Genomic DNA, 22,840 nt, shown 5'->3' with positions numbered 1-22,840 from the left:
TTATCTCCCTCCCACACCCCAACCTGCATTTCATGATTTAAAGTTTCTGGATTCAAGTGATGATTAATCTTTCCTGTCCTCTGTCTGAAATGGATCCAAGGTATAGCTAATCCTCAGCCTCAATAATCATTACAGGGGAAATTTTTTTATTATTTTATACACATGGATCAGTCTCTTAATTCTGCACTACACATCTTTCCACAACAGACTATAGAATACTATGGCTAAGTGGTCTTATCTGAGATCTTTTCTAAAGGGCACAGGTATAAATAACAAGTTTGTCTTCACTGCTGAATAGTTCAGTAACAGTCTTACAGCTAAATTAACATTTTTTTAATTTGATTTAGGTGTTTCCTGGTAACTGGCTTGAAAGGTCACTGCTAGAATATTTACAAAGATATTTTTTGGTATTTTTTTCCACTTACTCCCACCATAGCTCAATATCTGATTCTGATCAGGATGACATATAATATACCTGATCAGAGAAGATACGATATCCTTTTGCTTTTACCCTCAAAACATTAATAATACAGTTCATATTTGAAACACAGATGTAATGGCATTTGGCATTCTGTTTGCTCGTTGAATATCAATAGACTATATCTTAGCATTAGGAGATAGAACTAGCTTTTTTTTTTTTTTTAGAGAAACAGAAATGCCTTAATTTTTCATTTGACTTTTCAAGCACAAATCTTGCATTTATGGCATTTTTCATCTCAAGGGATTACAAGTTTCTTTACTACAAGTGCAATGTTAATAATAAAAAAGAGACTTATCATTCAGTTGACATTTTGAATTTTCAAAATATCACAGAAATTCCCTTGTGCTCTCTAAACTACTTTCTTGTAAGGTACTGAAAGACTACTACCCTTAATTTGTAGTTGTAGAAATGTGGAAATGAGGTTAAATAACTGCACAAGACCACAAAGTGCATGACTTAAAGGAACCGGGAATTATATCTGGACTACCTGATTCTATCACTAGTCCACAGAAATTAGAGGTTAGAGTCATTTTTAACCACATCAAGTTGAAAAGCAGCAGCTGGTTAATGTTTTAGAATTCAATATAAGCATCACTTATCATCAAATCATATTCAAACCTGGTATTTATGTGAAGAGCAAACGATCACTTGATATGACGAGGACTGCTCAAGAACAAAACTGTTTTTTACTGAACATCTGTGACCGCCAACCAAGTCAAGCAGTAGATGGTGAATACTCCTAAGTTGAGTTAAAAACAAAACCCAACCCACTAGGTGGCACTACAATTAAAACCGACCAGACTGCAATAGCCTAAGTCAGGCCAAAGCATGAAAAAGGTTGGGGTTTTTGTCAAAGTGGGACAGTACTTACAGCCAACATCAGTCATGATGCAAACAAGCTCCATGTAAGCTCGCATGCTCTTCTTTTGTGCTGCACATGCTGTTTAGTCTTGATCCATCTGTGCTAGCAGTGGGGCTTTTTGACAGCTGTTCAAGCTGAGAAAATCACAACAAAATTCATTTTCACTGTGGACTATCTTCAAAGTTTGCTTGCAAAAGTTCTAAGAACTGTTATTTGGGGTAAATGGGTCCTAATGCAAGAAGGAACTTGTTTCAGAAATTTTGAGTCCAATATATTTTACTCAGTTATTAATGAGACATGCTAGCAATTGACTTTTCTCAACCTTTTGTTATCAATTCTGTGATTTTGTGATCACTTTCAGAGATGGTAGGCAGCAGGGAATAAAGAAAAGCTGAAATAGGAAGCTACATGCTAAGGGTGTTAGGGAAAAAAAAAAAACAGACAAGAAAGATGAGACAGGCAGACTGCTTGTCTAGGTTTTGTAAGGAACCAATAATCTTTCCATCAGACCTAAAGATCCACTTAATTGCTCTGACTCATTTCTTCATGGCTTTCTGTGGGTACCATCCTTTATGGCTATTCCTACTTTTCTCCTTGTTCTCTCTGATCCTTCCTCAGCATTATCAGCATCTTTAACAGATTTCTTCAACTACTTTCAGTGTTTCTGAGGGTGAAGCTTGGAATTTGTGGCTTATCTACTTTCCAGAAAGCAGATACTGACAGCACTACAGCCACTCTGTGTATGGACAGCACGTGGCATACACCCTTTTTCTCTGCTGTGTTCTGTATAGGCAATCCGTTGGACTGTACCAGCATCACATCACAAAACAGTGATCACCAAAATATAAAAAAACATGGACTGCAAAACCATTTGCTTCTTATCTTAAAGAGGTTGCCTTTTGTCACCCAAGAGTGTTTATTGGTATGCTTCTAGCTCTTCCAAATCTTCTCGCAAGAGGAGAAATCCACATCCATGTAACTGTAAGAGACAGCGAGGCACCTTGGGATCTAACAGTTGTCACAGTATGAGGCCACTGGACTCGTTACACCATTTACCCTGTGTTCTGCAGAGCCTGTGAAGCAACACATCACAGACAAGCAAACCTGCCAAACAGAGCCCATGATGAAAACTTAGTGCACTCTGCCAAAGCTTGACTGAACGTAGCAAGTTCCTAACTTCTGCAGGATTCTCATGGGGCAAGCCAGAGATCTGCAGCTGCTTTTTCAGTAATACTTTAATTATACACTTGAATATAACATTTACTGATTTTGCATTATGGAATCTGCACCTTCTCTATCCTTCAGATTTCATTTGGAAAGGGCACAAATACATGCAAAAATCAGGTTAACAGCTGCTGTCGAGGCACCTGTGAATAATCTAGCACTCGCTTTGGGACTGTACAATAAATGCGTGACCTTGATTTTTTTTTTTTTTTTTTGCCTTTTAACAGGATAATGACAAACTAATTGACAACACTGCTGAAGTGAAAAAGTCATCCAAGTATCACGGAGCAGGGTTTCCATAGCCTCCACAGGACACTTGCACAAACAGGTCATGCAAGCAGGTGGCCACATTTGGAAGCAGGGGATTAGAAATGCTATCAGTTTCAATGAAAGCTCAAGATTTTAGATCATGATTAGCCAGCAAGAGTACATACAGCAGTTATAGTGAGCGTCCATAATCACACAAGATGAAAACCTCTATGAGGATGTTTGCAGACAAACTATTGACAACAGTTACTCAGTAATTAAAAAAAAAAAAAAGAGTGCAATCTTCAAACTTTTTCTGTCACAACTCGCACAGGAAAGATGCGGATTGTTAGACTGGACCACCTGCAGCCATCAAACCGCCTCCAGCTTGCACTGACCGGTTTTGACAGTAAAAGACCGACACCTGACCTTAGCCAGTGCCCAGCTACGTCCCACAGCGTCCCGCTGCCGACATTTCTCTTTAACACCCCGCAGATGGGCAGTAGGGCCCAGACGAGCCCCACACTCAAAGTGAACACAACCCACCGACCCGCCTCCCTCATGAAACAAAATGGCCCTCAGGGCGCGAGCCCCGCCCCCTCGCCTGGCCCGCGGCCACGCCCACTTGCGTCACCCCCCCCGCCACAAGGCGGGGCGAGGGGAGCGCTCCTCACGTGAGTTCTCCGCAGCGCTCCGGAAGAGCTGCAGGCTCCACCCCCCCACCTCGCCTGTTCGGCCAGGGGCACGCATTCACCTTTCGGATTGGTCCTCGGCCGCGTCACTCTTAGCATACCCGCTCGCTGATTGGCGGCGGTCTCGCTGAGGCCGGAGGGGCGGGCTGAGGTGGTCGGTGGGCAGGAAGGCGCTATGGCGGCGGTGGCCCAGTGCGTGCGGGGCGCGCTGCGCCCGCGGTATCCGCTGCTGAGCTTCTCCCTGAGGTGAGGGTCGCGCCGCGCCGCCTGGCCTGGATCGGGCGCGTCGGGACGGGTCTGCGTCCGGGGCTGCACTCCCCGCCGGGCTAGAAGAGCGGGGCCCAGCCCCGCCGCGCTGGGGTGCCTCAGCCTCGACCCTCGTCCCTCCGGCTCTGCGCCGGGGAGCCTCTTCCTGCCGCCGGGACGGACTGGTGCCGACCTCCCTCCCATCCCCTCTGCCCGTTGCTGGTTTCCCGTGCCTTCCCCCGGGAGAGTGGCCTGGCCAGGCGCTGCAGGACCCTCCGGGCCCGGTCTTGAGTCTGCAGGCCCCCAGGCCTGCAGTCTTAACGTGGCCTGCAGGGAGCCCAGGCCTTTGGCCATTGCAGCTCTGATCCACCCGCCTCGTCCGTGAGCCGGTTTGCTCAGGTAGCTCGGCTAGTTCAGCCTAAGAAACGTCAGGAAGGGATAAACAGTGATGTTCAGGGGGACTAGCCCGTTCGTGATATTTGCCATAGAGCAATGAGATACAGCAGTGACACAGGAGGCGCTTTTCCGTTGCTCTCTAGCAATCAGTGGCAAACACTCTTCTCACTGGTGTGTCTTCTAGGACACTGTTGCGGGTGATTGCATCACGCAGACTGGGTCTGCTTCCTGATAAAGTACTGTCTTGAAAATGAGCTCATATTCCCCATAAAAGTGCTGTGACTTTTAAAACTGAGTGTAACAGACACTTAGAAGCTGCTGACTAGTGGTTGTTACCTTGCAGCAAAGTTATTTTTTTGCAAGAGTTTAGATGGGCTAAGTTCAGTTACTTGTGATGAAAGGTTTTGCAAACAGTCTTCACAGACCTAGGATTGTTGTATTAATTTGTGCTTTAATGTGAGAATGTTGTAGACATTGATGTGTCAAACAAAGTGTCCGGTATTTCCATAAGATGCTAGTATCTTACAAAGTAAGCAACTGATTAATATCATCCACATGTTTTTGCCTTAGGACTTCTCCACGACTGCTTTGTGTAGCAACGCAACAGAAAAATACTGGCCAGAACTTGGAAGAGGACCAGAGTCAGAGCCAAAATGAGCAGAAGGTTGAACCCAGCTCTGCTGAAAAAATGCTAACTGAAGAAAAGGCCAAACTGGAAGAACAACTAAAAGAAGTTACTGTAAGTGTTTTTTGGTTGTCAGGTTGCATATTTTACAAGCTGCGTACCTAAGAGTGTTCATTACAGGTTTTCAGTGCACAATCTGGATACAGTTTTGTGGCTGCTGTTTAGTTGTTGAATAAAATCCTGCAATTCAATTATTTCTTTAAACTTGAGACTAGATATGCTACAAGGCCTGAGATGCATCCCTGGTCCAAAATTAAGATTTCAGATAGTTTCTTTCTGATTTCTGGATGGAATTGGACCTTCTTCAGCCTGAAAATTTGTTACTGAGTTGTGCTGACTCAGTTCACTTAGGTTTTTGCTCAGTGGAGAAATAATTTTTGGAAACCTATGGAAGTGTTTGAGTGTGTCTTCCATGTGTGTATTTGTAGGCTCGTGTTGATGTGTGTGGTGTGTATAGGCTTTCTGAAAACAGCTGCTGGCTTTTCAAAGGTCGGGGTTAATGATGCTTAGCTTTTACATAATAGTGTACTTACTACATAAAAGTGGGAGTTTCAAACCTTCTTCTCTGTTGGAGGTCCCTTCAAACACAAGGCCAAAGCATCACATTCCCTCTGACTGACCTAATGTATCTCGCATTCTCTCCCATATGTGACTTCAGCAGAGGGTGAAGGATGCCCTGAGAGGTGGAAGACGTGGATTAAACAAAAGTGTTGCTTTGCTGGATGAGTGCTTTATGTAAAACGTCTTTCTAGAGCATTTGAGACTTTGAGAGGTTGCCCAGAACCTTCTATAGAAGCAGGACCTATGGATCATAAGTGGATTGAGTTCTGTTTCTGTTGCCCTTCCCAAAGCACTGCAGGACAAAGCTGATATGTCTCAGTCAATAGCATTTGCTATTGGCTACCTGATGTTGCTCGTCAGTCACCTTGTTGACTGTTTTTATTCTGTGTTGAGATTCTTCGCTAGCATGTGAAGGTCAAGCATATTCAGAGTGGAATTCAGAGCATGGAGTTCTGCGTTAGGTGGTGCAGCGCTCAACCTGAAATGCCTAAGTTTATTGAATTTCATTCTTAGTACATCTGCTGCTAGGTGGCCATATTGCTAGGAATACACCAAAACTTGTCCTGAACAACAGAGGAGTTAGACTTCATACTTTGTAAAGTTTCAAAAAGACTGGAGGACACTCTGTGGTGTGTCTGGAGAGGGAAGAGACAGTTTGAAAGTTGTGACTGGGTTGAATCTTGTTTGCCATAGTGTCAAAATACCTTATGACTGATAAAGGCTTTCTGTGAACACATATCAGAAAAAGCAGAAATCTTTGATTCATAAAACTTGATGTATCTGTAGAGTTAAAATTTTTTTCCAGCTAATCCGTTGACAGATACTGGGAGTCTGGAAACCCATCTTACTTCCTTTCCCTCACTTCTGTTTGCATTGAAGCGAAGCAAACATCTGCCTTGGTAGGAAGGATGCTGTGGTAATTGGCACGTTGTCTGCAGATTACTCTTTGTATGGTGGGTTTAGGTTATGTAACTGTTTAAAATGCTGTTTTACACTGAATATGCTGTTTTGAATTAATGTCAACTACCCAACCACCAGGAATGAAATCTCTTCTGTTACTGGTTTACCTTCCTTAGGACAAGTACAAGCGTGCCTTGGCAGATGCTGAAAACGTGAGGCAAAGAAGCCAGAAACTGGTAGAAGAGGCAAAGTTATACGGTCAGTGGAAGCTCCTTTTGTGTATACTCCTAAGACCCAGGAAATGCAAAGCCTGGAAAATTGAGCTGACTGTCCCACAGTCTTGACAAGTTGTACTTCCCAGCAATTCTGACTCCTTGGTTAAAAAATGTATTTGAGGCAGAGAGGTTTGAACAGTTCCTCACTTTGCATCAGAATTGTAATCATCTTGATGGACAAGGGCAAGACTGAAACTGCTGAAGTCAATAACTTGAAACTTTCTGTAAATTTGCTACCTGATTTCTTACGATATGTACTGCACTAGTACATTTTTATTTTTTTTAGTAAGGTTTGCAGCCTGAAGTTTGCCTTTTTCACGTGCTTTGGTCTCAGAACTGGCTGCAAAAAACTGAACCAAGAGCATGGAGTACTAGCTTTCCTTCTGCTTTGGGTTTTTATGTTCTTGGTGTTTATGTGTTTGGGGGAGGGGATTTAGCCTTTTATATTTAAGTAATTTTTCTGTTCTTTTGAAGGGCATAGTTTTCAAACAGAAGTAATACATTTAGTTGGGTGGATTCTTTTCAGTGGTAGGAATGTACAATCACTGCCTCCGAGTGCTAGAAACACATATTTCTTCGAGAGCCAGGCTACTCATGTCTAATTTTAGCTTTTTGACAATTCAAACACAAATCTGTAAAACAGAAATTGTATGCAAATACTGCAGCAGCAGAGTGCTATGTCATCTTAGTGTTTGACTGTCACTCTGGCTTGAAAAATGAGTTGGCCGTTTTTGCCACACACTATACACAGCTGTATAGTTTAATTCTGAATACAGAAGTTTTAACTTCTGAGTACAGGGTCTTCAGTTAATGTGTACTGTAAGCAAAAGCATTTCTCAATTACATAGTATTCTTGTACTGTTTTCATGGATGTTTGAATGCTTCGTCCTGGAGTTGATTTTCATTAAGCATTGTTTCACTAATATGCTACTTAGTGCAGAAGGACTTTGAGTCTAATCTGAGCTCAGAGATGCTACAACAGAAATAAATATTCAAATAAAATACCTCATGAAAACTAAATTACAGGTAATCTGCACAATTATAAGTTTTATCATTCATATGTTACTGCTTTTTCTGTTGAAGAGAAACTCATTTCTGAGATGTGCATAAATTCACAGAAATGCAGTCACAGGTATCTGCAGAAACAACTTAGGCAAAAAACAAACCAAACCAAGCCACCTTCTGAAGAGTTTTTTTAATTTGGTTTGATCCACATCACTAGACAACTGGTTAATCTATGTTTGAAATACTTCAGCCCTCACCAGTTTTAATTTTAATTTAAAACCTTGATTAATTTGTTCATTTTTGGAACTACTTGGACACTGTTAGTTACTGTTCTATAAAGAGTTTGAGTCTCTACAGAGTTATGCAGTTGTTAAACTCCTTTCCTGAGAACTACCTGATCCCTATAGATCTTGCAAGGTGCTTCTGTAGGGTTGTTTGTGGTTTTTTGTTTAAACTGAAGACTTGTCCTCTAGTAATGTTCTTACCATGCCTTGGTAAGGAAAAAAAAATCTAAAATGTGAGCTAGAATTACAAAGACTGCCTGTGGCTGAAAAAAAAAAAAGAATAAGGCTACCAAAATGCAGTGCTGTTTTTCATTGGCTTACCTCTACATGGAAATGTGTTTATTCTACTGAATCATTTTGATTTTTTTTTATGATTTCTACAGATTCTTGTACTGTGAGCCAGAGAACAGCTTCAGGACACGGGCTGTCGTTAGCTTAGGAACTGTTCAATCTTTATAGGACTCTGTAAAAGCGGTTTGCAGTAGGAGGGAGAGGTGTGAGTTCTTTTCATTCAAGGAAGAATCCCTGTTCTTCTCTTGGACTCCTCATCAGTCTGACTACATGCTTTTTCTTCTGCAAATATTTTTAGCACATCAGATTAAAGGGTAGGAATAGGGCAACATAGTACTTTGAACTTGAGATGAATCCCAGGATAAGAGAGACATGAGGAAATTGCATTAAGCCATCTGAAGGTTTTGGTAACTTTGATTAGAATTTTAACTGTTAAGGTCAGCTCTTTTAAGTATTAAAAGTTGAAACACATTTTTTCCATAGAACTAGAGGAGGTGGTATGGATTTCAAGGTATCTGTAATGGTTCTGTATCATCGAGTAAAGCTGGCAAGGATGTTTTACCCAGAATGTTTACAGTATCACATATCTTGTTAAAAATCTAAAAGCACAGATCATTGCTCCAGGTTTTGGGGTTGTGTGTTGGGGGTGGTTTTTGTTGGTACTATCCCATTCCCTTCTATTTCTTTTTAGGGATTCAGAGCTTCTGTAAGGACTTACTAGAAGTTGCAGACATTTTGGAGAAAGCAACAGAAAGTGTTCCGAAAGAAGAAATTAAGGATGAAAATCCTCACTTGAAGAGCTTATATGAAGGTCTTGTTATGACAGAAGTACAGATTCAAAAAGTGTTTAAAAAACATGGCCTGCTCAGACTGAATCCTGTCGGAGCCAAGTTTGATCCGTATGAACACGAAGCATTGTTCCATGCTCCCATGGAAGGGAAGGAGCCTGGCACTATTGCGTTAGTATCCAAGATCGGCTATAAGCTACATGGGCGTACGCTGCGGCCTGCCTTGGTGGGTGTTGTGAAAGATGCTTAACTGCTCAATCTGAGAATTTAAAATGCCATACAACTATTAAACAGCTGGATGGTTTTTCTCTTACATCATGCTTTCCTTATTCCTCTGCCCCCTGAGAGGTGTAAATGAACTGGTTGGGGTCTCCCAGTGAAAATGAAGCAACCGATGAAATTCTTCTGTTTAGTGGCCTTCAGCATCACTGTTCTGGAAGCTCTCTCTCTTCCTAAGTGTGACATACAAGAGCCATTAAGCCCTCTAATGCTTTACATTAGATTACTTTTTTTTTTTTTTACAACTATTGCTACTGAAGGTGTGTTAAATTGAAAGGAACAAAAACACAAGAATTTTGCAATCTCACATTTATCACTGTGTGTAGATTGAAAATCCAAATAGTGGTTCAAACACTTTCGTTTTGTGGAATCTGATGTTGCAGAAGTGGGTGAAGTAGTGCAAATAACCCATTTTCTGCAAGTGTCCATCAGCTGTTACACACTGATGTGATGATTGTTTATTCAGAAATCATCTTTCTCAACAAGTGAAATTGAAACCTGTGTGAATTCTGACCTGTAAATAAAAGGCAATGGAGAGTAGACATCTTTTGTAATTGTTCAACCCTTTTTCTTCTGTAGTAACATTGACTCAAGAAAACCATCAAATACTTGTATGGCATTGAAGAACCAAGAGAATTTATCCTATCTCTGGATTTTTAATTTAATATTGTATAAATTGGTTTAAACAATTTTAGTAGTCTTGTAACTTCCAAGCTCTACAATCAGTTTGTTATGCAAACTGTAGTTACAACCCTGCTGAAAGCCAGAATAGCCAAAGAAGTGAGTAGCTAAGAGTTTGATATATACTGTCTTTTAGAATTACATAAATAATTGCATGCAATTAAGTGGCTCAAAACCCATGAACTTAGTTTCAACTCCATTTCTTGCATTTACTCAGCTTGGATCTTAAGTTGCGACAGGACTTTTCCCCTATGCAGCTCTTGCCATGTCTAACTCCACCTGCTGCTCCCAGCCTTGCAGAATCAGGTTAAATACGACACGATTGACTGACTGCTTTGTCCTACATTTGTCTGGTCACCTGAATAGGAGTGGATGGAACTTGGCAAATTACACAACTGACAAAGCATCTGTCCTCTTATATCCTCAAAGCCCGCACATTTAACACACAGGACAGATACTTCAAACTTAACGCATGTTATTAGGACCTGGTAAACAGTAAGTACTTCTGAATTTTTCACCCTTGTTTCTGGTTGTCTTGGATTAAGGAGCTTCTTACCTAAAGGTCAAGTATTGATTACTTTTTTTTTGCTTCAGAGTTTCCAACAGCTTACTGAACACTAGATCTACTCCTGGTGAGAAGTGATTACTTGGTCTTTAGGGCTTTTTTCCCAGTCCTGGTTTTCCTCATGGGAAATGGACAGTTAATTAGGAAAAAACCTAAGTGCATACTACTGATCAAGGGTTAGTCATATTTAAGGATCCATTCATTCTTTCTCATGTGTAGGAAAGAAAACCAATGCTTTGACTGGGCAGGGGAGGGACAATAATTTTTGATGCATGTGAGAAAACAACTACAGTGTTAATTTTTGTTAAACTAATCAAATACAGGGATCAAAATACAAAGATTGAGTGCAAATCTACAGAGGAGGAAAAAAAAGGGGATTCCATCTACTTACGTTGAATTGGGAAGTAACTTACTCCCATCTGGGTTAGAGGATGCTGTAGCTGTGTGAAGCAGGATTGAAGAAACTGGTTTTGTTGCACTTTGATTGGAACCTGTGCTCAAGTGATAGGCCATAAAGGGACCAGGGTCAATTTATGTACCTTTTAAGAACTGTCAGGTGTCATTCAGCCCACTCCCAACCCCTCTGGATCTAAATTAAATATAGTAACTTCATTAATATGGAGGTTTCGCCAGTAGGACAATTAAAACAGAGGGACAGCTTCCCTAGCAGACTAAGATTTTGTTAATGAGCTTTCCACTGCCTCACCCACAGTCTTTTTTGGACTACATTACTTCACTCAAGATGTCCTTAAACACAAATTATTGTTAAGTGTTCAGCACAAGACTCATACTAGTATCTTTAAAGCTGATAACTGTCTCATTTAAGTGGTTCCTCTTCCTTGGCCTGCCCTTTCAGAATGGCTTTCAGCAAGGAGAAGTTCTGTCTTTACTGAGAGCTCAAACCACCTGTGTGCTCTGCCATAAAACAGTAAGAAGCACCAAAGATCAGAGGGAGGTGGTTGGGAAACTTAAGCATGAGAGCAGCCTACAAAGCTACCAGTAGTACCTCTCATTTAGCTATGTCATAAGACCACTTCTCCACCTGTTGTCATTTGGCAAAAACACATTGCCATTTGGTATGGCAAAGGCTTTAGCCATTTTCCTCATTAGGCAAGCTACATTACCATTAATCAATAATGGAAGGAAACTTTAATACAAGTTTATTTACCAATATACAATGCAAAAACCTAGTAAAATGCTGAGTGTGCACAACATCAGTTAGGTTTTACATGATTTCAGCACAGGCATTTGTGTGTCTGGCACAGCTCCGCCAGTACACTACGCAAATGAGTGCAACATTCCCTTTAAGGAAGAAGCTGATGAGCTGAACATGCTCACCAGGTACCTTCCTTCACAGTATTTAATGCATTATCACTTAAGAGCAACTGGAGCACATGCAAAAAACATTTTGCAAGAAGAAATAGTAAACCAAAAGGCTAATGAAGTCTGTTACAATTGCAAAGAAATTAGATGCAGTTACCGCACAAGAGAAGAATGGTGGAGTGCTTAGTCTGTGCGATTTACAAGGCAGTTTATGGTCAAGAGACTTGTGCAAACCTACTAATGCTGTTCTTAATGCTTGCTGGGACTGCAACAGAGCATAGGGCAGGAGGGTCTGTATCCAGAACACCCTGTAACAAGCCCTTCTGCGCTGGGTAGTACACACAGAATGGAGACTAATGCTCCCTTGCTACCTAGTGAGCAAATGCTACTGTAAAACATCACTGGGACTGGACTGATTGAAGTAAACGTACAGCATTAAAACAGACTTGTTGCTGCCTCTATCAGTAGCAGAAGATCAGTATTCCGAACAGCTTATGGAGTGTCACATTTTCATAGGCTTACATCAATGCTGTTAAGACAGATACTATCATTAGTAATATCTTTAATTAGAAAAGTCAGAGCATTAAGCATTTAAAACACCTTTTCATAAGCAACATGAAGGCTAGGTTATTTGTACAGTACAGGAAGCACTTCCAGATCAACACAAGATACAAGCTGAAGAGCTCTTTGCCATGTTTGTTCTCAGCCCCCTCACCACAGAAGAGAAGCAGCATAGCTCTAGTAAGTAAGTTGCTGGGTTAAGATAACTGCATCTCAACTTAGAAACAAACAAACAAAAACAGCAGCTCATAACAAAGGAATGCTTAGACTAAATCAGTTCCACATGAAAATATGGAACAGCAGCATCCTCTAGTGCAAGTCACCTTTAAAATCAAAAGCATAGCTGACAATGAGACATTGCTTCTAGGGAAGCCCTTCCCAAGGGACTAGAATTTGCTCAAGCAAACATTTACCACCTTGAATTTGCTTGCAAGTATAAAATAAATATTGATATCCATATTTCATACATTAAAAATACTTTATTTTACATTCACTTTGATGTTCAATAAGTTACGTCTAGCACCAAAGAAATATTTTGGAGGGGCTGAGGAATTAAGAAACTACAAAGTGTAAATGCAGAATTCACTTCAACATTTAAATGACTTGTTGGTGCCTAGATTTTTTTTTTTAAAATTATTGTTCAGATAGGCTTTAGACTATTGCTTCAGTTAGACTTAGATGTGCCAAAACACTGTAAAAATATAAAAGTCACAGATTTGAGAAAAATAATAATTAAAAAAAAACCAAAACAATTCCTTTAAACTCCCAGTTACATGCAGAGTTCAGGCTCCAGAATGCTATCAGTAATGGTGTGTTACGGCAGGTGGGCAACAAGTTACAGAAGAACCAAATTGTGTAACTGAAATACTAGAAAGAAAGGCTGAGCTGAGCTTGCTTTCCACAGGAGTAGGACAGAGAAAATAACCAAGGGTTTATACCTTATGAACTTGTGTGCCGTTTGTACATGCACATAGGGTGGGAGTGGTCCTTCAAGCTACTCAGCACATCGCAGTTAGTGCCACTGCTGCCAAGGAGAGGCAGCTTTGTCTCAGGTATTCCACAACAAACCACTTATAGGTAAGCCAAACAAAGTATTACATCTGAGAGGATGCAGCCCTTCCCTTTTTTGACGGGACATAACATCACAAGCTCAAAAGAAAAAGGCACTAGAGTTTTGGTTTTTTTCTTCCTTACAAATGCTGGCTTTATAATTGTACCCCTTTTGTTCTAAATTCACTGGTAACACTATTTTGGTAATGCTGGATATATTAACTGAAACCCAGTTCTGATCAGTATACCTCTGCCAAGTTGCAGAATTAATACTGTTTTAAGATTTTGTGGTATCCTCACTGACTACAGCCCAAAGCATCAAACCAAGATTACATTTCCAGTGCTTGCACTTGTTCCGCAGCTAGTCAAGGTCCCTGTTTTGGCACACCTGCACTCCAGAAGACCTGCCCAGCTGGCCTCCGGTCACCGCTTCTTGCTCTGGATGTGACCAGCAGAGAGGCACAAGTAACACTGTGCTGTCTTCCATGTGGCAACCACCATTTTTTATTCATTTGGTTAAATAACAGCACAGGAATTTAAGGATGAACGGAGTATATAAATCCTTTTCTAGCCCTCCCTTCCCTTCATCAGTGGATCTTACTAGGACAGTACTGTGGATCAGGTATTGCTGTTACGTGCTGTGTTACATCACCAGCTGGTGTCTGTCATGAGCGCCCACTTCAGACTAGTTCCTATGAGTTGTGATGAGTTACCACTTGAGGTGAGCTGTTCTCACTGCAGTGGGCTGCATTCACAGTCCTACCATGTCAGTAACTTCAACTTCCACACATTTAGTCCAGTCCGTGTCAAGGTACGTGCAGTTGGAACCCTGCAACAGCTGATTTACAGCTCCGTTCTTCAAGAGTGCATTAGCTGTGCATTTTGACCTCAACTCTATCACTTTGCTTTTTAAAAACAAAAATGCAATCTCAGCGATCACTATCCATTTGAGAATCTCGCTCCCTTTCTCTGTCCCTCCCAACCAAACTTGGGAGGCAGCTACGCCTCCTCAGCCCATACACGCTCAGAAGTTACAGAGACCAAAGCAGGAGTAGGCTGCCCCCTGCAAGAGGAAACAGTGATTTCGCTGCCTGAGGCTCAACTGCTGCAAGACAACTCACTGTCAATTTTCCCCAAATCCCATTCCTGGCCCAAATCAGCCCCTTCACAGTAAGCGCTGACAGCTCTTCCAGAACACAGCAGCACAGCTGCCCTGTACTCCTGCAACTTTGCTACTAACAAGTTAACATCAAAGCTTCAGCGGGGTCTGTGTCAGCAAAAACTCAAGTCAAAGCTACATCTGGACCAGCTGGGTGTGAAGGCAGCTCTTCAAGAACCCTTCTCACAGCACAAGTACCTGAAGATACCTCACCTACCTACGACATTTCTTTCCTTCCCCTCCCTGCCATGGCTTATCCCTCGACAGAAACTCTCGCCTGGCTGTCCCAGCACCTTGGCTGCAGTTACTAAGGAGCAAAAGCTTAGCAATGGTCACAAAAATCCCCGCTCACCGTGCTCCTGAGCTCAGGACTTTCATAAGCTTCACTTTGCTGCCAGCGTTATGCAAAAAAAAAACCCCACAAAACAAAGGGAGAAGAAAGTTTCCAGCGCAAGAAACTCTCCCACCTTCAAAGAAAAGCAAGGATTACACTGATACTCGTTTGTCCAATAGTGAGGAGTAAAGTAACTACTCTGGGACTACCGGACTCAAGTAACTTCACATGGAAGAAATCTGTTCCAATTACCAAAAGCAGTGAAATCCAATGTAGAGTTTCACAATTAAGTATTTTCCATGATCCAAAGCAAAAGTCTATTTAAACCATGGATCATGAATACTGTGGGGATTTATGTATTTGCTTTTTTTTGTTTGAAGTGACATAATTTCTATATCTTTGGGGAGGGAAGGAAAAAATAACGGAGTCCTTGAGGCTATAATGGGCCTCTGCTGTGTTTTTTCAGATCAGCTGAGTTTCATGAAGCATCCCTGGATATCCAACCGCTTTCTGTTAGAAAGTTTAAAATCCTTTTCTTCAGTACCTTATCTAAGTAACTGGGAAGGCGACTCTTGGAAGGAATTCCTTGTCTTTTTTGGAGATGGTCTTTAATGATTATAGTTTTTACAGTCACATAACGGGCGGGACTCAAATTTAGAGAGCTGCAGAGCACCTTTTCCCTATCGGACAACAGTTCAAAGCCAGGCAGGTTTTCAATGGCAGCAAATTCACCTTCTTTACCATCTTCCTTCCCTCTCTTGGAACTAGCTATGTTTTTGTTCTCCTTCCTCTTTTCCCGTTTATGCCTGGCTGCCTCGTATTCTGCTGACTCTTCCATTTTGGTGATTCCATTTCGACGATACCGCTGCAGCTCCCGAATCTTTGCTCGAAGTATCCTCTCCTTGTGCATGTTCTCAAAGAAGTCTTCAAACTCCTTACAAGACATGAATTGGTACAGAGGCCGCAGTTTCAGCCTCAACTCCTTCTCTTCTTTTGTGATCTTTCGTTTGGGAGCTTTCTCCTTGTCCTTTTTATCCTTCCCCAGAAAGGCCGGTACCAAGTTATAGTCTCGCGCGATGTTCTTCCGCCGTTGCCGTTCCTTGAGTTTCCTTACGTACATGTCTACGTGAGCTCTTTTTAACTCTATTTCCACGTCGTCGTCATCGTAGTTCACCGAAAGGCCGCTGATCAGAGTCTCCGCATCTTGATCGTATTCGATCTCGTAGTCATCCCGAAGTGGCATATATCCCAGCTGCTGCTGCTCAGCCACCGATATATCCAACGGTGGGAGCGGCGTGGTCAAGCTGGGAGAAAGCGGGCCGCCACTGGGACACGTGTGATCCGTTACTCTGTTGGGAATCGTGTCAGGGATGCAGGCTTTTCCCAGGTTGCCATGGATATACATGCTCACATAGTGTTCCATCACCTCCTGAGGGGTTCGGGATGCTCCCACGTGAGCAGCCATGTCCTCCTAAATGGAAAATAAGGAGGAATGATAAAATGATTCCCATTACATCTCCAGCATAACGTGTGCTTAGGTAAGAGCGTGACTCCTTCCCTGCTCCTCAAAAGCCAACTCACAACACCTAAACTTTTTTAGCAAGACTGAAATTAGCCACGCTTCCATCAGATCTGCATTTTTAGGTCCAGATAAGTTATTTATAAGCGCACAGGGGCACGTAAGCCATGAAAAGAGCACCAGGACCATCACTAAGGCAAGCTGCATCAGACCCTCCGGGTACAGGAACACCATGGAGCCGCTGCAGCCACATGGTGATTCCCAAGCATCCACCGCTCTCTCAAGACGTCAGCTCGTCATCACCAGGAGGTTTTCCAAGTTCCAAGCCAGTGCCGAGATCACTACGTTGCTTGGATTTTGCTTATTTATGTTGTGCTGCTAGAGTACTTTTAGAGCAATATAGAAATGAGGATAGTATTTACAGTAAGAAAGATACTATTTACTCTTTTCCAGTTATTTAAGAACTAAAACAAGCTACAACGATCATAAACTTTAAGATGTTGAAAGATAAAATTCTTTACAACTAATGAAAAAAAACCCCACTGAGAATCAAGTAACAGTTGGCAAACCAAACGATGATGCTTTTTACTCCTTTTTTAAAAAGCAAGCCTGCCTGTATACTGACTTAGAAAGCAAGAGGCAAGTTTACAGCTGCGACATACAGAAGGATGAGACCGAACACCGAGAAGAAGAGGGTACAGGGTAAGATCTGTGACACAGACAGGCTGGGGAGGACATACACGCCAGAACTTGAGGCGGGACAGGTCTGGGACACCTGAAGCGTCCTTTGGCCACCGGTTCTCCCGCAAGTAGCCCAGGTACGGCCACCATCCCGGCACGGAGCCGCCTGCACCTGCCAGCCAGGGAAGCCGCCGTCTCGGCGGCGCGCTGGGGGTCTGCGGAGCGGGACGTGACACCGGGGCCCCGTCAGGGCCGCGCACGGCCCCCGCTGCTCCGAGGCCTACGGGTTCTCCTCCGGCCGGCGGCTTCCCCGCTCAGCGGCGGCCCGCGGCCCCACGCACCCGCTGCCCCACCGCCACCCCGCGCAGGGGCGACGCCGCCCTCGGCACAGGGCAGCGCCCGCCGCAGGAGGCCGGGCCCGCCCACGGCCTGAGGGGCGGCGCTGCCCCGCTGCTCCCTCGCTGTCAGGCGGGACGCGCCCCCGCCGCCGGCAGCCCGGCCCGCGGCCCTTACCCAGTTGCCGAAGCCGAACTGCTCGATGGCGTCCAGCAGCAGCTGCTCCTCCCGGCTGCTCCAGCCGCCCTCGGCCTCGGCGCCCCAGAGGGTGAAGCGGCCGCCGTCGACGAGCTGGTAGCCGTGCCATCGGCGGTGCGGGCCGATCTCGGCGCCCGCCGAGAAGCAGTCGGGGCAGAGCTCGATGTCGGCGCACTCGGTGCAGCGGAAGCGCAGGGAGCTCACCTCGGCCAGGCAGTACACGCAGTACTTCTTCCCCAGTTCCGCCATCTTACCCCGCCCGCCGACAGGCCGCGCGCACGCGCCGACACGCCCCCACACCGGTATCGCCAATGGCAGCGCGCCCTACGGGCGGAGCCCCGCTGCGAACGGCCAATGGACGCGGAAGGCCGGGCCCTCCTCTCGGACCGCCGGCCAATGGGACCGACGCGCCTGGGCGCGGGTGGTATTAAAATAAATGAACAGCTCGGATTGGCCGATCGGGATCCGTCTTCCTTCCCAGCGACCAATCGGAGGGGCGACCCCGAGCGACCCCGTCGCTGAGTGGTAGTCCGAGACGAGGGGGTGCGGCCGAGCCGGCGCCACGGGGAGAGGGGCGGGGCCGGCCAGCGGAGCCGAGTCCCGTTGCCCGGGCAACGAAGGAAGCGGGGAGCAGCCCGACCACGGAGGAGGCCGCGGGAGGGCCGGGGCCCGAGGTGCTGGCCGGGCGTCCCGGCGGGGCCGAAGCCTGAGGATCCGGCGCTGGAGGAGATGGAGCCGCCGGGTGCCGGGTGCCGAGGAGCCGTCGGTCGCGGCGGGACCGCAGGAGCCGCGCCAGCAGCCGGCGGGGCCGGGGAGGAGGAGGCGGCCAGCGGCAGGGGCGGTGCCGCGGGAGAGGCCCCGTCCGCCCCCGGCGGAGCCGAGCGGAGGAGCGGCGAGGCGGCGGGCGAGGAGCCGGACGTGGGGGAGGAGGGCGAGGCCGAGCGTCGGGAGCGGGCGGAGCTGCTGGAGCAGCACCGGGGGCTGGCGGGCGAGCGGGAGCGGCTGCGGCAGGTCAGCGCCCGCCTGCAGCTGCGGCTGGGCGAGCTGCTGCGGCTGCGGCAGGGCGAGAGGCGGCCGCGGCAGGAGCTGGGCGCGGGCGGGCCGCAGCTGTACGGCCAACGCCTCCGGCTGCTGCGGGAGCTGCGAGAGCAGCGGGAACGGGCGGCCGCGGCCTGCCGGGAGCAGGTGGAGGCCCGGCGGCGGGGCGGCGAGGAGCGGCAGGCCCGGGCCCAGGCCGAGTGGGCCGCCTTCCAGGCCCGCAAGAAGGCGGTGGCCGTCTTCAGCCTAGGCCGGCGGCTGGGCGGCAGGGAAGCGGCGGTGAAGGCGGCGGACCGGGCCCAGGCCAGGGAGTGGGACAAAGAACAGCAAGTGCGTGAGGTGAGGCTGAGGCCCCTGTTAGAGCTGCAGCCTGTCTCATCTCTGTCTTCTCGTCAGATTTTTGAAAAGGCCAGCCTCTTCCTCTTCTGACAGCTAGGGTACCTCCTTCCCTGAACATCGACCCTTATTACTGTCATGATGTGTTTTACACGGAGGCGCTTCTTCCCTAGCAAGGCAAGGATTAAAGAAATAGATTAATGCTTCTCTTATTTCTACTCCTCTAGGCCCGGGTGGAAAACATCAAGCTGAAGCATGAAATCCAAAACCTTGAAACCATCTTGAAAGCTCAGGGGGAACCGGCAGTAGGGCAACATTTTATGGACTTTGAGCACATGAAGGAAGAGAATCAGAAGCACAATGAAAAGATTGATAACCTCAGTGATGAAATCCTGAAGCTCAAAAAGAAGGTATCGAACACAGTATGCGTTCTCAGCCAGTTCAGGGAAAAACTACAGTTTGTGGAAGCTGAGAATCAAGGCAGAAGGGCTGAACTGATGGACATTGAGACTGTCTTGTCACAGAAGAGAGACATTCTGACCAAAACCAAACAGGCCAGAGACAGACTGCGGAGAAACAATTTGAAATTGCAGCAGAAATGTGAGTTGCTCGGAAATAAGATACTACTTCGGGACTTTGAGGAAACGGTGGATACTGTAGAGCTGCTAAGTCAGCGACTGGAAACACTGAAACGTCACCACGCAGCTCTGATCCTTACTTGTAGGGGAATTCAGAAAAAAATCAAGGAAGCTAATTCCTTTTTCCTTGCTGAGGACAGCTGAAGGCGGCACAGAAAAGAAATAAACAAAGGAGTTTTCCATAACTATGATTTTTAACATGATTCTCTGTAGTAAGTCCTGGGGAATACATTACACCACACTCCTGAAAAAGCCTTTTCTAAATGATGTGATGGTATTATGCATTCAATGGAGAGATTACAGTAGTTACTTATTTTGAATGGAACCAAATACACGTACCTATCTTAAACAAAAAAGCCACAGTCAAAAGCCTACGCTTCTGGAAAACCATCTTAGTATCCAGTAAATAATAATATATAAATACATAAATCTCATCACTCAAAACTAGAGGTCTTGATTTTTTTGCTCTTTCAGCTTTTACAGTTTTAGAGGGTACTCAGCTTTGTCCTCCTCATTCATGGTGTGTGAAGAGGTAGAGAGTAGTGTAAGCCCATCACCGTTTCAGTCCCCTCTGCATTGCTCAACTGTGGTATATCAGAATTCCAGATAAAAAGGCTGATGAAAAAAGGCAGCAACCAACAAAACATTTACACATTTACGACTGTACAGCTCAGAGAGCTTTAGTTACAGGAAGCAGCTTCCTCTTTCAAAATACTATGTTCTTTAAACTCCAATTCCCCCATGGCAACCGGTGACTATGAGACTGATCTATATCCTGCACCTCTTGCTGCTGCTATTGTAGCATTATTTTTGATTTAAGGCATAGGATGGTTGTTGATAATATAGAAACATCTTAGACCAGTAAAAGGAAAAAAAACTTGTGGATTGAGATAAACACACTTTAACAAGACAGAAAAGAAAGATGGTGGTGATGATAAAAGACTATACAAAACAAATGATGGACAGCGCAATTTCTCACCACCCAGAACCAGTGCTCAGCTAGTTCCAAAGCCATGCCACCTCCTGCCCAACCCCTCAGTTTATATATGGAGCATGATGTCATACAACATGGCATATTCCTTTGGCCAGTTTGGGTCAGCTGTCCTGGCTGTGCCCCCTCCCAGCTTCTTGTGTGCTCCCTGCCTTCTTGTTGGCAGGGCGGTATGAGAAGATGAAAAGTCCCTGACTGCTTGGCAACAACTAAAACATCAGTGTGTTACCAGTGTTATTCTCATCCTAAATCCAAAACACAGGACTACACCAGCTGCTAGGCAAAGGAAAATAGCTCTATCCTAGTCAAGAGGACACTAAATTAATTCTTACCTTCTGTGAGTGATTCCACTACTTCACCTAGACAGATCAGCAATCTTTAGTCCCATTTTTGGTGGTCAGAGTTGAGTATTAAAGGCCTAGATTTAAGTGTTCAAAGGCTGAGAATTTTGCAGGGAAGAAGCCACATCCCAGTGGGAAAGAGTAGGAGCAGTCTTTTGGTTTTCCACCACAGGCTGGAATTACACCCTGTGGGACCGGTATTGCTGAGCTGTGTTTGAACTGCTGGCTCTAGTTCCAAAGTAAGTTGCATATGCATTTAAACAAAGTACACAAGTCATTGCATATGCTTATATAGGGGTAAGTAGATAAACTTACAAAAAGACATTTCTAGGAATGGTTTATGCCTCTTTTAAATCATCTCTGAACTCTGTTTTCCGAGTTGCCTCAGACAAAACATAATTAAAGCGGTTATTATACTATTGAAGGTTTAAATCTTCTTTTGTCATAGGGCAATGAGAGAAGACTAATTTCTTACTCTTACTGCAATCACACAGTAGCAAGTTGGTTATATTCTTCTAAAGTCCTTACAGTTCTGCACAACTACTGCATAAACACAGTGGAACAGTGTGGGCTCTTGTTCTACACCTACTGAAGTACTCTATCTTCAGCAGCTCAAACACTCTATTCATGAAGAGACATTACACAACTGATCAAAAACTTTTCACAAAATACCAGTAGACCTACCTATGTCTTGTTGCTGGACAGTAAAGGGAGACAAGTGTAACTGCCAACCACTTATTGCCATAACAAAACAAAAAAAACCCAACCAACCAAACAACGACACCAAAATCAGTACCTTTCATCTTAAGTCTCATTACCAAAAGCAAGCTCTTCTCCGGCTGAAAGAGTGGCTCTCGCACAAGTAGCCACCTGGTATTCCACAAAGCTGTTTTCAATAAATAATTAAGGATGATCAGCAGTCATCTCCCTAAGAGAAGTTACTTTTACCTGTTTTGACGGCTTAAAAATTCCTGCCAGGAAATTTCTTACACTTCTTGCTGCTTTTGGCTTAAGACATATAACCCTTCCTTTAACTTCTTAAACACCTTTGAGCAACAAATGTAGGCAGATGCAGGGAGGAGGAGGGAAAGTAAATCTTAGATGCTTTTCATTGCTGCATGTTTGACATCTGGAAAAGGCAAGAATTCAGGGTGCAAATGAGGTTGACAGTATACCTCCTGAACTGAATTATTTCTGCTGAAACAAATACTACTAAGACATTTGCTTATAGTTCACACACTGTCTCCCGGCCTTTTTTTCTTAGCGCTGAGCTGTTGACACAGCCCACTGCTACCTCGGCCTTCCAAAGCACCTCAAGGACGAAGATCACAGATTCCTGTTTTCCTCCTATAAATACAGGAAAACATTCCATCAGGAAGCAATAAAGACAAATGTCTTTTTATTTCCTAACCTCATGTGCTGGCATGCAGGAAAAGTATTTCACTTCTCTTCAAACAGATCAGAATTTATACTGGGGAAACTGGTAAGGAAAAGTAAATTTGGTTTTGAGCAATTTTATGCAACTCCTGTAATAGACAAAATATAAAGCTCTGTCAGTATCAAATTGGTACAGGCGTATATAAAGCAATTCTGATTTTATGTTCTAATCCAGCAAATCAAACAGTAAGATACTTCAGTACACGGAAGTGAGAGATGTGTTTACCAGAGAACTAGAACCATGGCAGCTGAGTCTTTGACCGCATTCCCCACGCTGTCTTGTTGCACAGGTACTGCCTTCTCTCCCCTGCTTTTATTTATCTTTTATTTGGTGCTTTAACCTCTTTTCAGGTAAGCAAGCAACAGGAAACTTCTCCACCTTAACCTCTGAAGTTATGCCTATATAAGAATTAAAACAATACTACTGCCTTGAGCAC

The 22,840-nt window shown here is 44.5% G+C and overlaps 3 protein-coding genes across 3 annotated transcripts; 2 read left to right on the top strand and 1 right to left on the bottom strand.

The window, feature by feature from the left end:
• Positions 1-3,585: 3,585 nt before the first annotated feature.
• GRPEL1 (GrpE like 1, mitochondrial) lies at positions 3,586-9,757 on the top strand. The gene is made up of 4 exons (XM_075752542.1): positions 3,586-3,751; positions 4,718-4,886; positions 6,470-6,551; positions 8,840-9,757. The coding sequence occupies exons 1-4, from the start codon at positions 3,681-3,683 to the stop codon at positions 9,184-9,186; spliced, it is 669 nt and encodes a 222-aa protein (XP_075608657.1). The 5' UTR covers positions 3,586-3,680; the 3' UTR covers positions 9,187-9,757.
• Positions 9,758-11,604: 1,847 nt separating this feature from the next.
• TADA2B (transcriptional adaptor 2B) lies at positions 11,605-17,907 on the bottom strand. The gene is made up of 2 exons (XM_075752541.1): positions 17,602-17,907; positions 11,605-16,359 (listed from the first exon to the last, which is right to left on the bottom strand). Exons 1-2 carry the CDS (start codon positions 17,869-17,871, stop codon positions 15,367-15,369), a joined length of 1,263 nt encoding a protein of 420 aa, XP_075608656.1. The 5' UTR covers positions 17,872-17,907; the 3' UTR covers positions 11,605-15,366.
• Positions 17,908-18,351: 444 nt separating this feature from the next.
• CFAP184 (cilia and flagella associated protein 184) lies at positions 18,352-19,832 on the top strand. Its single transcript, XM_075750776.1, has 2 exons — positions 18,352-18,999; positions 19,224-19,832. The coding sequence occupies exons 1-2, from the start codon at positions 18,352-18,354 to the stop codon at positions 19,776-19,778; spliced, it is 1,203 nt and encodes a 400-aa protein (XP_075606891.1). The 3' UTR covers positions 19,779-19,832.
• The last annotated feature ends 3,008 nt before the right edge of the window (positions 19,833-22,840 follow it).

Source organism: Balearica regulorum, chromosome 4, assembly GCF_011004875.1.
Source record: "Balearica regulorum gibbericeps isolate bBalReg1 chromosome 4, bBalReg1.pri, whole genome shotgun sequence".
Lineage (NCBI taxonomy): Eukaryota > Metazoa > Chordata > Aves > Gruiformes > Gruidae > Balearica > Balearica regulorum.
The sequence above is the reverse complement of the archived record's forward strand: the minus strand, read 5'-3'. Positions and strand labels throughout refer to the sequence as shown.